The 18856-nt window shown below is 39.6% G+C and overlaps 1 protein-coding gene across 1 annotated transcript in view; it reads right to left on the reverse strand.

Moving 5' to 3' along the window:
• The window catches only part of VWA8 (von Willebrand factor A domain containing 8), a 279054-nt gene that overhangs the window by 241214 nt on the left and 18984 nt on the right, over window positions 1–18856 (reverse strand). The window contains exons 3-4 of the mRNA XM_075065283.1: window positions 4443–4573; window positions 1233–1343 (exon numbers count right to left, since the gene is read on the reverse strand). Of these exons, the coding sequence (XP_074921384.1) occupies window positions 1233–1343; window positions 4443–4573 (242 nt within the window). The remainder of the gene's footprint in view (window positions 1–1232; window positions 1344–4442; window positions 4574–18856) is intronic.

Here is an 18856-nt window from a genome sequence, read left to right on the forward strand (position 1 = left end):
AAATATATCAATGAGTGGAGATTGTCCCTCAGTAATTGAGAATTAGGTTGGCTGCCCATTTAGAAAATACAATCCATGAGGGAAGTATTTGTCACCTTCCTGACTGTGCTTCTCATCGACACTCCAGATCATTCCTCTTGGTATTGCCAATAGAGTCTACTATAATCTTACCCCCAGGGATGCATCTCAACTCTGAATCAGCTGTGCCAATGGAAGTAATTCAAATCCAAAGTCTATTGTATACATTATTTTATATTTTCCTTTTGGGGTATATTTCAAGACAGCCTACATAAAGCCTCCTCTATTTTGAAACAATTTATACTTTGTGGAATACACAAACTACAGGAAACTAGTGTCTGGCTTCTAGAATGTTTTGCATTTATATCGCAAGTTACATCTAAGAAACACAAAAGCATTTTATAAGTATAAATTAAGATTTAATCCACCTGTGTGAGGAGTATAATACTTTTATTACTAAAAGGTCATTAGTTATGGTTTTATACACAGTAACACGTTATGGTTTTATACACAGTAACATGGCACATAAGTTTACTTACCACCAATTAAAGTTTAGGTTACAAAAGCTTTATTATTGTAGGTAGAACATCAGCATTGAAATTCATGTATCCATGTACCAATAAGTTCATCTCATTTCTCTTTAAGGGCTGAAACGTGGTACTTAAGTATGTGTGTAACTTTTAAGCATATTAGCAGTGTCACTAACTTCAGTGCTTAAGTACTTTGCTAATTTAGGGTCTCAAGCCATGTCTACACTTATCGGTAGATCGGCACTGCTGAGTGCAGCTAGAGAAGATCTGCTAAATCAATCACAGAGCGCTCGCCGGTCGATTCAGGTACTCCATCTCTCTGAGAAGAGTAAGGTAAGTTGGCAGGAGAGCATCTCCCATCGACACAACACAGTGTAGACACAGCTGTAAGCCGACCTAAGCTACATCAACTTCAGTTATATTATTCACTTAACTGGAGTAGTATAACTTGGGTCAACTTACTGCGGTAATGTAGACAAGGCTTCAATGCTGAAGCATTTTCAAAAGCACCAAAATCAAGTGGACAACATAAGCCTTTCTGTCTATAGAAAAAAGCATCTTAAATCAGTATTTCTAGAATCCCAATTCACAACTTCAAATGTATTTCTTTTTGATTTTTCAGACTGCAATTTCCTTTGGAATAGCTGTAAACAGTAAGAAATTTGGGATGTGATAGCAACTTGCCTGATCAATATAAAAAGCAGTCCCAGCTCGGATCTCTCTGCGCTGTTTCAGATCCGTTTCTGTGGTGTCCCTTGATAGTGCAATATACTCAACCTCTCGTTTGGTCAGCTCCTGTGGGCAGTTGTGAGAAATTATTAGAGCCCTAGGCTGCAGCACAGTCATTTAAAGTAACTCTGAACAAAAATTTAATATCTCTAGATTTAACATGTTTACAGTGTGTTTCTTCCTCACAAATAATAGTTTGAATTTTTGCTCAATAAATTTTTTATACTCCCCAAACGTGTTCTAAAAATCATAACAACCAGCTATAAATTCTCTAACCTGAACAGCTGAGCCCTGTAAAATGCTTTATCTCCAAGATGACTTTCTAGTAGTGGCCACTGAAAAACAATGAGTCACATACGCAAAAATTCACAAGTTTCCTATTAAATTCAATAGGAGTCATATAAGTTCCCACTGCCGCTGTTCAGTGGTGTTAATATAGTTACTCAGAAAAATAACCACTGAGTTTAAACATCCTTGTGAGTATGTTGAAGAACTACGTTTTTCCCCTATTGAATCATGCTGTTATTTTTTGTAAGCTTTTTGGAGCAAGAACTGCTTTTTTGTTCTGTGTTTATACAGCGCCTAGCACAATGGAGTCCGAATCCATGATTGGGCTCCCGGGTACTATGGTATTTATTAATTAGATTAGTAACTAAAGTTTTAAATCTGGAAATTTCTCTATAAGAGGAAAAAAATGGGTTTGTGCCATTTTGCTGCTTTATGAAATAGGTCTGAATGTCCCCCCTTATGTTTGTATCCTACTTGGTTTTATTAAACCTTAGAAATAGCACGAATGTCAAGCCTGGCGGGTCAGGTCTCCTGTTCTTCTGTAGGCCTCAGTGGGGACTCAGAGATACACACCAAGAATGCTCTCAGTTCTTAGCTGAAAGTGTGTTGCATCTTTACCAGAACTTTCTTCCCAAACAGTTCATTTGAACGTTTGTAAGCAAACCAAGCTGTGATGTTTCACTCCATATTCTTTATGAAAATATGCTTATGATATGAATATGACATAACTGAGATATACTTTTTGCAAGATGGCTCGTGTAAGATGTCATTGGAAAGGTTATGATTTACTGAAAGGGATTATCCAATTTGTATGCCTGTTACGCTTCTGTATCTGAAGTTAGAATTATTGACTATGTATCTGTATTTTAAATGTGTTACTTTGGGTGTCACCCCCAACTAGTCCTTCAGGTACAACAATGGAAAAGCCAAACAGGGTTAATGGCTCATTAGCAATGACAATGGGCTGTGAAAGAGCTTAGTCTTCCTGTGGACACTCCAGACAGCCTACAAGTAATGGCTGCTACAACCCTGCAGAGACATGGGTCTGAGTCACCTGGTACTGGACCCACCCCTGGGAATGCCAGTGTTCTTCCACTGGGAGACAAAGGGTTTCTGACATACTGAAGAGCTATATAAGGCAGGGGAATGACATCATCATAGTTCTCCTCCGCCTCCCCACCCGAAGAAATACTGAACACCACCTAGATGCAAGACCGGAACTGAGGGGAGAAGGGTTGAACCCAGGCTGGGAGGACGTCCAGTCTATGAGTGGAAATACCTGAAGTCTCAAGCTGCAGGCCAGTGCAGCTGCCTTTCAAGATTTTCCGTAATCTACCTGTAACAATATCTAGGGTGAGAAATTACAATTTGTAACCAATTTCTTTAGTGAAACAAGCTTAGTTTGCATGTTTTGATTTATTTGCTTAGTAATCTTCTTTGTTTTGTTTGCTACCCCTTTAACCACTTACAATCTTCCTTTTATAGTTAATAAACATATTTCTTGTTTATAATATAACGCAGTCTGTGAAATTCATAACTGGGAGGGAGTTGGGAGGGGGGAATAGGCTGTATATATCTTCCTCCACATTGAGGGAGGAGACGGATTTCATAATATACCTTTGGGTCTGCACGTCAAGGGAGGTGGACACCTGAGTGCTGGGACAAGTCCTTTAAGCTGGGTCCTCATACCTCATCTCAGTGTCTGTGTCGTTCTGCAGTTGGGTGTGGCTCTGCCTGTGTATGTGCTGGAGGAGGCTTAATAGCCTGGCTCAGTAAGTCAGGTAAAAAGGGTGCACTGGCTGGCAGAACAGGCAAGTTCAGTGGTATCTCAGCACATCAGGTGGCATCTCGAAGGGGGGCAACCCATCACACAAACATAAAAGATTTTTACACAATCTTATCCAGTCAGAAGACAGGATACTGAGCTAGATGGACCTTTGGTTTGACACAGTATGGCCGTTCTTATGTATAACTACCATTTAATTACTTTTCATTTCCCTAACATCTAGTATAGTTATAATGATACCATTTGTCTCATGGTCCATACGATCTCCCAGGACAGATGCAATTTGCATTTCTAATGTAAAAAAACAAACAAACAAAAAATATAGGGCAAAGAAAATGCAGGTGGGCTTTCTTTATATAACATGAGGAAGCACAAAAAGGCACATTGTGGTAGATTTCAAAGTTAATGGGCAAAGCCACACACCCATGGTTCATAGTGGGGTGGGAAGGATACCTCACACATGGTGCAGTCACAAGACTAGGTCCAGTGGGTGGGTGCCACACTTCCTTCTTTTCCCCTGGGGGACAGGGGGATAAAAACAAATGCACACCTCTATCTAAACACTATGAGGAAAATCTGCAAGGGAAACCTCAGAGTATTCCTTCCCTCAACCTCTTCCCTCACTTTTTCCATGGAGGAAGCAGTGTGGCTCACTATCAAACCCTGATATTCTATGATTTTAAAACAGTATGCAGAGATCTTGATTCTGAAAGGTATGAAATACAAAGAATAGACTATTTTTCCATATGTGATCACATATGGTAACACTTTTTCCACTGTTTTTTTTAGTAACATTTAATTGATTAAGCAAAAAACATATTCACTTAAATGTTTGTACTTTTTATTCATTGTAAAATAAAAATCAACCTTTGAAAAGCGTGTGCATGGAATTAAGTTCTTTGGCAACTAAGTAACAAGTCATATAAGCTTTTCTAATATTACCTTTTACAATTCAACAAGTAATAGAATACATACACACACACACAGACATACACATGCAAGCGCACACCCACACACAGACACACAACAATAACTACATAATCTTAACTACTTCAATTCTCCATTAATATAAACAAAGTTTTAAAATGTACCAGATACTGCATGGCAATAGAGCGTCGAAGAGGTCCAGGGGGCCCTATAAGAAAAACATCTTGCCCCAAAAGATCTTTTTGCATTATCCATCTTAGATATTGGACTACAGACTGGGCCAAATTGTCTGACACTGTAAGAAAAAAAAAATTATAAATTAACTCTAGTCTAAATTATGCAGCTTTAAACAAATACTATTTAATGAGGTTGGTGGCCAGTAGGGATTACTGACATCGTACTCCTTGTTTATTTAGACTTTAAAATCGAATAAATAAATAAATAAATTAAATAAATAAATAAATCCAAAGTTGAATAACTCAAAGGCAACTAATTGTGCACATAGTCTCTGTAACCACATATCTACCCTACATACCCTCATTCTCACTGCCTCGCTCCATTCATTTGTTTGTTAAATTCATGTCACAGTTTGTCTCAAATCAGCTTTTAAACTCGTCAGGGTAGGGACTGTCTCTTATTATGAGTTTGGTTCAGTACCTTGCACAATGTGGCCCCAGTCTTGACTACTGTAACATGAATAATAAATTATTACTGTTATTAGAGAAACAGGACTTATCTAGCCTATATTTCATTGCTTTCATACAAAATGTATTTAATAAATGTTTGTACCAGATCAAGTAGCTTAAGTTGTAGTGACAAATAAGGTCTAATTTGCTACTTTTTTTTTAAATCAAATTCTTCTATACATTTTAATCTACTATAATACAGATAAGTGGCTATGCAGAGTTAAAAATTCTAAGTATAGTCAAATCTTAGTACTTCAGTCTTCTATAATATGCAGTCTCCAAAGACACACTGACAATTAACAGACTCAAAGCACATCCACTGGCTCTACATTAGAGCTGCTGTAGTCAGGGATGGAAGAATACCAGAAAAATACTACTTATCCTGTTAATTTACATTTCAGTATACTCCTCAAAGCATAAATCAATACAGTTGACATAGTTTTTGATTTGTGTTTCTGCTTACTCTCTGAAATGCAAAATTTGGTAATTCAGAATAGATTTCCCAATCATAAATGAAAATTAACAAGATTCTTCTGTGTCTTATTTTCATTCTTCCTATACGTTTTGCAGCAGCCTTTTATCAAACAGTCAAATCTGCTTACAGTACATGGACTAGAGATATTAATGGACTTACAAACAAAAAAAGTGCCTAAAACATTTGATAAAATTAAAAACAAAAAACAAAAATACGTTCAAAAGCAAATGGTTTCTATGAATGGTTATACCATCACCGACTATACCAGTCAATCTCTCTTGTAGACAGAAACTGTCACATAAGATTTTGTGCCTTTCACAGCACATCCAATTCTCACCTCAGCATACTCCCAAATTAGCATCCAAGGCAAAAGCAATATAAAAGTTAGCCTATTCTTTATCTCCCACATGCCACTAAAGAACTCCCCTAGGATCCTAAGTGTTGGGAAAGCTACTGGCACTGAGTCATACAAAATAATTAGCCATTAGGTACAGCACATGTTTCCTCTGTGACTTGTCACTGCGGCAGACTGTGAGAGTATTTAGAAAAGGCAATAAAGGAACACAGAAATAAGGCAGGGATGAACAAAGTTCTTTCACCTTTTCCTTCTAATCAGAAAGGACCTTCCAAGGCAGTGGGTGAAATCCTAGCCCCACTGAAGTTAATGAGAATTCAGCCATTGACATCAGTGAAGCAAGGATTCCTCTCAGGGCCTTTAGCATTTGGGAGTCAGACACTGAACACATCAAAGGCTTCATGTTGTCCTTATACAAGCTCCCAAAATGTAAAAAGACTGTCACATATCCAACTGGCATAACTTTTTTCACACAGGTTCCACTGTCTCCATCCACGGAGGCAGACGATTCTTGTACATTGCAGAGTTTTTAAGGAAGGGTGTGGTCTGAGCCAGATGGTTAAGCTGAACCATGAATTCAGAGTGGGCCCTCAAAAAGAACAAGGAATCAAACACTCTGAAAAACCAAGATGTGAAACAGTAAGAGGTCTTGAAAAATCTAAGGATTACCACATCTCCCTTGACTTAAAAAGATTTCAGGCTATCTTCACACTATCTTCATTCCACACAATCCGCCTCAGAAAAATCCTCCCCATCTTTTGGCCTAGAACAATCTCAAACCAAGACTTATTCTCACAGTGCTACCAAGAAGATATGAGCACTATCATTACCAGAAGGTGTTGGAGATGGATTGGCCATGTTTTGCAGATGGAAACTGATTCCATCACAAGAAAAGCAGTAAGATGGACACCTGAAGGCAAGCAAAAATTAGGCTGGCCAAAAACAACATGGTGAAGCTGAGCTGAAAACTCTGGGGCACAGCTGAGGAACCATTGAAAGACTTGCCAGCAACAGACATGAGTGGAGGAGCTTCCTCACTGCCCTAAACAGTCAGTAACAAACAGGAACTAATACATAGGACCACTTTTTTTCTATGCAAGCCCAGTAAGAGCCACAGAATAGAGCTATCTGCTGTCCTCTGAGATAACTGCCGTGTGAAAGTCTTTGCAGAATCAGGACCTAAAGCAGGGATCAGCAACATTTGGCACGCAGCCCTTCAGGGAAATCCACTGGCGGGCTGGGACGGTTTGTTTACCTGCAGCGGCCACAGGTTCAGCCAGTTGCACCTCCCACTAGCCACAGTTTGCCATTCCAGGCCAATGGGGGCAGTGGGAAGCAGAGGCCACCACATCCATCAGCCCGCGCCACTTCCCACCGCCACTATTGGCCTGGGACGGCGAACCACGGCCAGTGGGAGCTGCGATCAGCTGAACCCACAAAGACTCAGTGGATTTCCCTGATGGACCACATGCCAAAGTTTGCCGATCTCTGGCCTAAAGCTTCAGAGGGATATCCCATAGACAACTTCAGATACTAGTGATGTACCCAAGCCTTGGAGAACAAAAAAAGAAATCCGATCTTGAAAGATAAGTAATACACAAAGTGATTTTCTGATGTCTGGCTTTCATTTTTTATTTATTATACTTTATGTGTATTTACTAGCTGGGGGGATGATCCAGTCATTTTGATACTGTTATGAAAAATAAACTCTATACACACACCCAGAGCACAAGATGAGCATATGTTTCATTAATCTACATAAATGCAACAAATTAAAAATAGATACAAATTATTTATCATTTCAGCTTACCTAGATATTCTGCTAATCATTTCTTGCCCTAAAGATAGCGTTTTGAACCTATTCATTTTAAAAGCATTTTAATTCAACTTTAAAAGTTAATCACATTTCTTGTATGAAAAGCATCTGTTTCAAGTATTTGAGTGAGGAGGGAACACTACAAGGCAGCATACAAAACTATTGCATGTTGTTCAAATAAGATTCTCAGTGCAGAATAAAAAACTTCAACATTTAAGCTGGATATTTTGACCTGCCATCCAGGAAAACCGCTAAAGGCTCGATCTTGCTTCCACTGAAGGCGACCATCTTCCCGGCACTGATTTCAATGGGAACAATATTGGGCCCTAAGCACAAATTGTTTAAAACAATGTACACATTTGTATTAACAACCAAAGGGAACAGACAATTCAAGTAAGTGCTTTTCAACAACAGGTTATTTATGGACACATAAATGATAACATTGTTTATTCCATCTGGTGTCACCATACAAACATATCTATGCTGGAAAAATATTTTCTTCAAATTCAATCTGCATTGCATACATAACACATACACACAGTGGAATTCTGAAAAATAAATTCCCCACAGAGAATAACAGAATGTTGGGAATCATTAAGAAAGGGATAGGAAAGAAGGCAGAAAATATCATATTGCCTCTCAATAAATCCATGGTATGCCCACATCTTGAAAACTGAGTGCAGATGTGGTCACCCCATCTCAAAAAAGATACACTGGAATTGGAAAAGGTAGAGGAAAGGGCAACAAAAATTGTTAGGGGTATGGAACGGCTTCCATATGAGGGCAGATTAAAAAGACTGGGACATTTCAGCTTGGAAAAGAGACGACTGAGGGGGGATATGATAGAGGTCTCTATAAAATCATGACTGGTGCAGAGTTGTTGTAGCTTCCTACTCAGATTTGAACCTTAGCGTTCATAAACTGAGAGCTAGCATGAACCCTCTAAGCTTAATTACCAGCTTAGATCTGATATCGCTGCCACCAGCCAAGTGATTTCCAGGGCTTGGCTCCCTCTGGTCTCCCAAAACCTTCTCTGGGGACCCAGAAGCCCTGAGTCTTACACCAAGGGAAAACAACCTCCTCCCCTTGTCTCCTCTTTATCTCATCCCCAGCTCCCTTCCCTGGGTTAACCTGGGCGATACTGTACTTAAATCCTTGAATGCAAAAAGAGAGGCCAATTTACCTTCCCCCCCTTCTTCCCCTGAGGCTATGCAGATTCAAACCTAGTCAAGCTAACACAAAGAGATTCCCCCCCTCGTTCCTTAGCCTTAACCAGAGAAAAACTCAAACAGGTTTTAAAAGAAAGCTTTATACAAAAAGAAAAAAAAAAAGACATAAAAATATTCTCTGTATAAAGATAACAATACACAGGGTCAATTGCTAAAAAAAATATGAATAACAGCCTTATTCAAAAAGAAATACAATTTAAACATTCCAGCAACTACACACCTGTAAATACAAAAAAAACAACAACAACCTATTGTTTTCTACCTTTGTACTCACAACTTTGAAACTGAGATTAGAAGCTTGAAGATAGAAAAGACCCCTCTCACAGCTGAGAGCCAGACAAAAGACACAGACCCAAACATTCCGTCCCTGAGCTTTAAAAAATCCGGTTTCCTGATTGGGTTCCTTCTGGTTCAGGTGTTTGGTTCCCTTTGTTAACTCTTTACAGGTGAAAGAAACATTAACCCTTAGCTATCTATTTATGACAAGAGTAAATAAATAAGGAAGTGTTATTTACTCCTTCTCATAACACAAGAACTAGGGGTCACCAAATGAAATTAATAGGCAGCAGGTTTAAAACAAACAAAAGGAAGTATTTCTTCACACAACTCACTGTCAACCTGAGGAACTCTTTGCAGGAGTATGTTGTGAAGGCCAAGACTATAATAGTGTTCAAAAGACAACTAGATAAATTCACAGAGGATAGGTGCATCAATGGCTATTAGCCAGGATGGGCAGGGATGGCATCTCTAGCCTCTGTTTGCCAGAAGCTGAGAATGGGTGACAGGATGGATCACTTGATGATTACCTCTGAAGCACCTGGTATTGGCCACTGCTGGAAGACAGGATACTGGGCTAGGTGGACCTTTGGTCTGATCCAGCTTGGCTGATCTTATGTTCTTAATATTGTGAAACTTTCTGAGAGAGACTTTGGGAAATTAAAAAAAAGCTTAATTATAACACATAGTTCAAGAAGAGAGGGCTCATGCAGCAAATGAGAAAAACTGCACTACCAAGAGATTGTTATTTATAATTGCTGGAAAAGTATTTGCTTTTAAAAATATAACCACAAATGTAAAACTGTTTTAATAAATAACCCTATCCTAAAAATTGTAAGATGCAGACCATAGAATCATAGATTATTAGGGTTGGAAGGGCCCTCAGGAAATCATCTAGTCTAGTCCAACCCCCTGCTCAAAGCAGGACCAATCCCCAACTCCCTAAATGGCCCCTTCAAGGATTGAACTCACAACCCTGGGTTTAGCAGACCAATCCTCAAACCACTGAGCTATCCCTCCCCCCTCCTTGAAAGTTATTAATTGAGTCCTTTAACTTGTTTTATGAACTTTTCCCTTTTGCGTTTTTATTATGACTGTTCTTCAATAAGAGGGTTACAATATCCATATATGATAATGTTTTAAGTAGGTAGGAAATCTTGCTGTAAAACTAAATTCTTCAATTTCCCAAATCATGCATTAAAAAGCATGGCTAAGGCAGCTGTCATGCAGCGTGACTGTGAATGCCTCTGGTGTATTTCACAGTAATATGTGTAGCCAGTTCTATTCTTAGGATGGCCTCAAGAAAAAACTTGGGTCAGACTTAAAAGCAGCGCCAGAAATAGAAACAAGATTTAAGAATGTACAGCAACATCTGCAAAACAAACTGTCATGCAGAATAGAACATAAATGTTGCACGGCATTCAAGAAAATTCTAAAGTCTCTGGGGCATTCCCCCATGGATTTAATGTACTCCAGTGCACTTATGTTCTCCTGGTCGCTGTATTTACCCTGGAGTATTAATATCCAGAAATACTGGTTTTTAAATTCCTACAAAATTTCATAATTTCCTTTTTTAGGGATAATGACACCATAGGCAGAATTCCTTACTGACATATTTAGTAGACAGCAGCTGGGAAAATGTTTCTTTGCTTACTCGTTCCAAATCATTCTGTTAGCATGCTGATTAAAGTTCTATTAATTAAAATACATTTTGTAAAGTACCAAAAGTCAGTACATTGACTCTTTCTAAAATCAATCACAGGCAATATGTTTCAAATAAATGCTGAAAAGTCATCAAGGAAAGTATGCTCCTAGATAGGTAGTGACATGAGAAACTCTCTTGTTTTCCCAGAAATTATTTTTATACTAAAATGTAACTTCTATACATCATTGATCCTCTCGATACATATACTCTATATATTAACTATGTATAAATTACACAGTTGAGCACTCAATAACTCAGGAAATTATGAACTTATTATCGTACATACAACCTCTCCTCTCCTCCTTGTATTTATGCATTACAGTTCAGCCCATAATTAAGTTATCACATTTTTTCTACACTTTCTTTAGCAACATATACTGCACAAGTGCATCCAACTTATATTATTTGTTGTGTAATTACTCTATTTTCATTGTCACAATGACCCAGTATATCTATATTGACTTACACTTTTTGTATGGTTATATTCTCTTATCTATCACCAACGTAGAAGTACTATACATTTATTTTATGGCCAACAGTAAACCTTTTTGTAAGGTGAAATTTACAGGTTGAGGCAAACCAGTTGAAAGTTAGATTGCATATATATGCCACAAAATGTTCACTATTATTCAGTGTAGCTCTATTGGCTTCAGTGGAGGTAAGCTGATTAATACCAGCTGAGGATCTGGCACTATATTTTTATTCTGAGTCTGTAAGATGTTGTAAAAGAAGAATTTGCAGTATACTCTGTGTAAGTTGCGACAAAGAGTCCTGTGGCACCTTATAGACTAACAGATGTATTGCAGAATAAGCTTTCGTGGGTGAATACCCACTTCTTCAGACCCACTTTACATATCCAGACTAACACGGCTACCCCTCTGATACTTGACACTCTGTGTAAGTTATACACTAAAAGACATCAGGCACACACAGAATAGTTCACAGTATTACAAGTTGCTATGCTTGTGTATCTGATGGAAAGAAAGTGTGTGATATTATATTGTATTATTTGAGAAGCAGGCAGAAACCTTACAAAGTGTGAATGCATTGCTTATAAATTAAGCAGTCAATCCTGAGCCTGAGAACCCTCAAAAACACTTAAAATACAGTCTTTGAAGCAAAGGGTGGCTGTCGCTGCTTGTTCTTCCTAAGATGTCAAAACTGGTTATCCAGCCAAAGATACAACCCAGCCCACTAATGCTTGGAATTGCAGCATGTACCAACCCTGCCCCCACAGAAAGGGTGAAAGCCACCACTGAAAGAGACTCTAGGCAGTATCTCTTGGCAAGTCTCTCTGTTTCAGATACAGTGAATTCCATAATTCTGGAAGACACATTTTCCTTCATATCTACCATCTTTATGAAAGCAGGCAAAGAAATTTACTCCCAACAAGATAACATCCACTCCCAAAGGAGCAACATAACGTACTAGATCATGTAGAAACCCAAACTGCCTTGGCAAACACAGAAAAGAAAAGGCAATGGTTGGTCAGGATAACAACAACGTACATTCAGCAATAACATACAATAGAACATTCAATAGAAAAGGATGATGGCTCACCCTGAGCCCTGCCTACAGTGCATGGGTGGGGTCAGAGGGAAAACTTTGCGATATCAGAAGAACTTCAATTGTCCTTTGGCTCCTTCCCCAGGAGAGACTACAGATGGAGGAAGGAGGCTCCTCCTTCTTGCCTAGTCAAAATATCCTTTGAGCCAGAGAAGGTGCAGCCCAACACACAGAGAGGCTCTGATTGGTTGAGTGTGCCAAGGAGTCCCTGACAATCATCTAGGAAACCTCCAGCAAACCCAGCCCACTTGGCCATCACCCCACTGCCTTCTGAGTCTACAAAAAGGATAAAGGAGGGGCATGGAATCTGAGCTGAATAGCCAGGCAATGGGAGGCAAGGAAGGGTGTCTGAGCTTAATCAAGCAGTCATGCCCAACGGTATAGTGTAAAACTAAGGTTTCAGAGTAGCAGCCATGTTAGTCTGTATCCGCAAAAAGAACAGGAGTACTTGTGGTACCTTAGAGACTAACGAATTTATTTGAGCATAAGCTTTCGTGGGCTACAGCCCACTTCATCAGATGCATGCAGTGGAAAACACAGTAGAAAGATAGATAGATAGATAGACAGACCAGACACAGAACATGAAACAATGGGTGTTACCATACACACTCTAACGAGAGTGATCAGTTAAGGTGAGCTATTATCAGCAGGAGAGAAAAAAACTTTTTTTAGTCGTAATCAAAATGGTCCATTTGCAGCAGTTGACAAGAAGTTGTGAGGAACAGTGGTAGGGGGGAAAGAATAAACATGGAGAAATAGTTTTACTTCGTGTAATGACCCATCCACTCCCAGTCTCTATTCAAGCCTAATTTAATGGTGTCCATTTCGCAAAAGTGGATGGGCCACTACATAAAATAAAACTATTTTCCTGTTTTCCCTTTTACTGTCTGAAGCACCGATGAAAATACCGATGGCACCACAGAGTCCGAAGAGGCTGTTTTTCTTGCTATTGTGGGCTCTGATGATAGTAGTAGTCATCTTTGGTACCACTCTTTTACTGCCAAGATAAAGAACTGAGAGAAAAACTTAGACTCCTTTACAGTACCTGAAGTAGTCAGAGCCTCAAGAGCACTCCTTTCAGAGACTGAGGTCTCCAGGGCCTGGATCTTCTTTGAGGAGGAACTCTTAGTCCTGCTCCTCTTATCTCCTTCCTTAGTCTTTGAGTGGAAAGTTCAGAACTGATGGAGCGGTTATAGGTAACCTCACTCACAGACAGTTTCAAAGACTGGGGTCTCAATGCTGCCTTCACGTGGAAGCTCTCAGTGACCATGATCTTAAAGTAGACAGGGCGCTAACAGAACTGGAAGATTCCTGTACAGGGGGTTCTCTGTACCTGGGTCTGAAGCTGGTCTTAATAGCCTGTACTTAATTTTCCTGGTTTTATGGGATCTTCCCTTAAGAGAAGTGTAAATCTTCCACTTGTAGGGGATATGCAAGTTTCCCAAGCAATGCCTGACTAGGCAGGAGAGGCATATTTTAAAACCCAGGGAACCCAGCATCCCAGACACAAGAAAAAAAGGTTGACCCCTGAATAGGGGAAAAAACATTTTTTTTTAATTTTTTAGGAGGAAAAAAAAAAATGGGAACAACAATTCCAACAACTATAAACTGCTAAGTACCCTATAAACTAACTAAAGAACTAACACTATATACTATATTTTAATGCTAAAAAGAAAAACAGCCACACACTAAATTCTTTGCTAGACGAAGGCAGTTGAAAAGGAACTATGGGTATTTAACGTGCACAGCCCTATATAGTCTTGACATTGGACATGAAGAGGATGCCGAACATGCGCATGCACTGCTACTAAAAATCTCTGACCAAAGGCAAAGGGAACATGCACACCGGAAGTGGAGCAACTACAGGGACACTACTTAAAAAAGAACAGTGGTTGTTTTTAAATGAGAGATTGCATAGTTGTGTAGGCAGATTAGCCATTTCATACTTAAGCTCCTTCAGAACTCTTAGATGTAAACCACTGTTATGGATTTTATGTTTTTTAAATTATCAGTTTGCTCCACCATCTCTTCTTCTGACACCTTAATATCTGCTATCTGATATTTCTAATCCAACTATTTATTTCAAAAACTGGTCAACATTTTTTTGCAACTTCCTTGTGATTTTGGGGAGCCTATTTAAAGGAGGAAGTATAACTTTTCCTCACTCTCCTCCTAAACCCTGGTGGCTGAACAATTTTTGCTCAAACAAACGAACAAACAAACCTTGAGCAGAAAAAACCCTTGACAATTTCAGCCTGCAAGCTGAAAGTTTCAGAAATGTATGAGTATCTGAAAAACACAGCTTATGTTACCTTCAGTGCAGTTATTGCTGTACATCTCGCTATTAACACACACATATTAATCATTTATGGGCCTAGTAATGTCACTGACTTTTCAAGCAGAATTGTTAGTTAGTTTCAATAGGGAATTCTGTTTAAAGATCTATGCTACAAGACGGCTCTGTTTTGCAATCAATATCAGTAGGAATTACTGCTTTAATTATACTATATTGTGAAGTAAATAGAGGAGACCATATAAGAATACTGTAATTTATTAGTAGAATACTGCTACAGAAAGTTCAACTCATGGTTTCTGTATGCTATTCATCCACAAGAGGCTCATCCACTGGACAGACTTATAATTTAGTATTTGTAAATACAACCGTAAGTATTTAAAATCCAGTATGTGGAAAGTCTTTTTCAGGTAATCTGATTTTACAATATATACTGCGTCCAAGAAAAGTACATTAAAAGAACGTTAAGGTTGCAAAGTCATCCACATACAAATTAGGAAATACCAAAATGAGTGTGCATATGCATATAATGCAGTCATTAATTACATGGATGGTACTCACTGAAAAAATAGCCATTAAATATTTATTTTTTGTCCTCACCATTCAGTGTGTCCTCCCCCCCACACACACACACATTATTTACTACACACCATGCAAAGCCTACATCCTGAACACAGAATTATTCTTGTCTAGGGACTTTTCTATGGTGTTTTCATTTCAGGATTTAATTCTTTACAAACATTAATGAATTTATCTTCAAACCCTGTCTGAGGTAAGGTGATATCATAGTCCTTATTTTAGACATGGGGAACTAATGCAGAGAAATTCAGACCAACATTTTCAAAAGTGTCATCTAATTTTGGGTGCTTAATTTCAGATGCTTAGGGCCCAATTATTCAGAGTACTTACATTTGATAACACTTTATATGTTCAGTGCACAGCTCCCATTAACCTCCGTTGCAGTTGAGTGCTCAGCACTTCTGCGAATCAAACCCCCCAGCATCTCAAGTTGGGAACCCTGAAAATGCAGAACTCAGTGACCTCCATGAAAATTTTGGTTTACTTGATTTGCCTAGCATCACGCAGGACCCCTTACTGAAATTTGCACCCAGAGGCCCCTCTGTTGTGACAGAGGGGCCACCAGGCCAAACATGCATGGCACTACAACAACGTGGGTTGCAACACCACTAACTGGAACTTGGTCTGGTGGCCCCTCTGTCAAAATGGAGGGTCTGTTGGGCCAAACGCAGGACAAGAGCTGCTGCTGTGGGATGAGCACAGTGCAGGCTCACTTTCTAGTCTCTCCATTAACCTCCCCTGAGTGGTGATGTTTTTGGAAGGACGGGGGCCTCGGTTTCAGATTTTGTCCCATGTCTTAAAGAACCTTTGTGTGCCCCTGACCCAGTAGCCCTTGCTGTCAGGAGCAGCGATTGCAGCAGAAGTCCTGCACAGCCTCTACAGCCATGGGCTAGAGCATGTCCAGTCAGCGTGTAGGAGTTGCATGAGGATGGAACACGTTCAATACAAATAGAATCTTCAGTGAATTTAGCGGCCAAACTCTAACAGTGTGTAGGAGTTGCGAGGGGAAGGAACAGGCTCAGTACAGAGCATGTGTGCACTGAGATTTTTCAGTGGCTTATAAATTGGCCAAATTTGACTACATTATCCCAGAGAGGTGCCTGAACTAAATACCTGTAAGAATTTTTTTAACTTGGGCAAACAACTTGTTTTTCCCTAGCCTGGTTCTTGAAAATTGCTGAACCATTATAGCTGAAATATACACACACACAAAAATCCGTCTTAGGCAAACACCTGGCTTGGAAAATTTCAGTGCAAACAGTTTAAGTATAGCAAAATTATAAGAAACTTAAAACAGAGTATTTTTGAAAGAGGCACAGGAAGTTTGGGCAGGTTTTCATAGTGGGGAGAGGGTGTTAACTGCAGGACCAGTCAAGGTTAGAGAAGGCTATTGGGGCCAGAAAAGTCTCCATGATTTTGAAGAGAAGCCATGAGCCGCAGGCAAAGATACTAGACACCTCACAGGGCTCTGCCCAAGTCCAAAAAGTCTCCCAAGTGGTGAGGAACCTGAGGCAGGGAAATGCATAGAGGTGTATTTATTATTTTGTATAGATCTGTCTATCTATCATGGTGCTTAAGTAACGAGTACTGCTGTTTTAAAATTGTGTATTTGTCTGGGTGTCTGGTGGCTTTCAGCATGGTGTTCCCCTGAAAAGGTAAACCAGAAGGCTCAACACCTTCGGTGGGACTCTGGGGAACAAGCAATAGCTGCTGGGGAGCAGTGGGGGAGACTGTGCTAGTTTCAGGGCCTATTAGAATAGTGTGTCCAGTTCTGCTGTCCGTACGTGAAGAAGGATGTGGAAAGAAAAACATAAGAATGGCCATGCTGGGTCAGACCATAGGTCCATCTATGCTAGTATCCTGTCTTCCGACAGAAATACTGAAGAGAGTTGAAGTGATGACCACAAAAATGACAGAAGAGCTGAAAAAACAGCCTTATGAGGTGAGGCTTTAGGACTCAACCTATTCATCTTATCAAGGAAGAAGACTCACATATCGAAGAGATCTCATAGTACGGGGCTTTTCAATCGTGCTGACAAAGGCCTACCAAGTTCCAGATGTTGGAAATTGAAGTTAGATAAATTCAACCACCAAATAAGATGCAATCTCCTAGAAGTAAGGGTGATAAAATATTGGAACAGCTTACTGGGGAGGTGGAGGACTCACCATCACTTCGGAGTCTTTACAATGAGATGAGATCTCTTTCTAAAAGACATGCCTTAATCCAGTTTCTAGGAGAAATTTTGTGGCCCGTATGTTGGGAAGGAGGGTCAGATTGGATAGTGATGGTGGTCCCTGGGAGGTTTTTGAACCCACTTTTCATTCCTTCCCTTCATGGACCATGGAGAAAACAGGAAGTTCTAAATGTCCTCGACATGCTCTTAACACTTGCATCTCTGCATTAAGCCAATGGCTCTTCTCAAATCTCATGCTTCAAGGATTCAGGAATCTGTGTGGGTCAGGATGAAATTTTTTTTTCCTGATGCACCATATGCCAAAACTATTTGAGGGTGTTGTTTTCCCTGAAGCATCAGAGCTTAGCCACAGCAGGAGACAGGATACCAGACAGGGTGGACCAGTGCTCTGGGATAGTACATAGAATCCTCTTTCTTAGGTATCTGGCTGGTATGTCTTGCTCACATGTTTAGCAAATCTTGTAACTTAACCATACGTGCTCATATGAGGCTTTTTTTGAACTACTAACAAAATCATCCAAAGCATAGGAGCTGGTGGTGATGGGGGACTTCAACTACCCAGACATCTGTTGGGAAAATAAAACAGCAGGACACAGATTATCCAACAAGTTCTTGGAATGTATTGGAGGCCATTTTTTATTTCAGAAGGTGGAGAACGCTACTGGAGGGTGGGCTGTTCTAGATTTGATTTTGACAAATAGGGAAGAACTGGTTGAGAAATTGAACGTGGAAAGCAACTTGGGTAAAAGTGATCATGGAATGGTAGAGTTCACGATTCTAAGGAATGGTAGGAGGGAGAACAGCACAATAAAGACAATGGATTTCAAGAAGGCAGACTTTAGCAAACTTAGGGAGTTGGTAGTCAAAATCCTATGGGAAGCAAGTCTAAGGGGAAAAACAACTGAAGACAGTTGGCAGTTTTTCAAAGAGACATTATTAAGGGTACAAGAGCAAATTATCCCACTGCATAGGAAAGATAAGGAGTATGGCAAAAGACCACCCTGCCTTAACCAGGAGATCTTCAGTGATCTAAAACTCAAAAAAGAGCCCTACAAAAAGTGGAAACTCGGTCAAATTACAAAGGATGAATATAAACAAATAACAAAAAGTATGTAGGGACAAAATAGAATGGCAAGCACAAACAAGATTAAAAAAAAACTAACTAGGGACATAAAGGGTAACAGTAGAACACATTCTAAAAATAAATTAGAAGCAAGAGGAAGACCAGAACAGAGGTAGGGCCATTAACTCAGTCGCAGTTGGGAAAACATAATAGAAATGTGGAAATGGCAGAGATGCTTCATGACTTCTTGTGTTTCCAGTTTCACCAAGAAGGTTGATGGTGATTGGATGTATAACATAGTGAATGCCCAGTCAAAATGAGGTAGTATCAGAGAACTAAA

The sequence above is a fragment of the Chelonoidis abingdonii genome, chromosome 1, assembly GCF_003597395.2.
Source record: "Chelonoidis abingdonii isolate Lonesome George chromosome 1, CheloAbing_2.0, whole genome shotgun sequence".
Lineage (NCBI taxonomy): Eukaryota > Metazoa > Chordata > Testudines > Testudinidae > Chelonoidis > Chelonoidis abingdonii.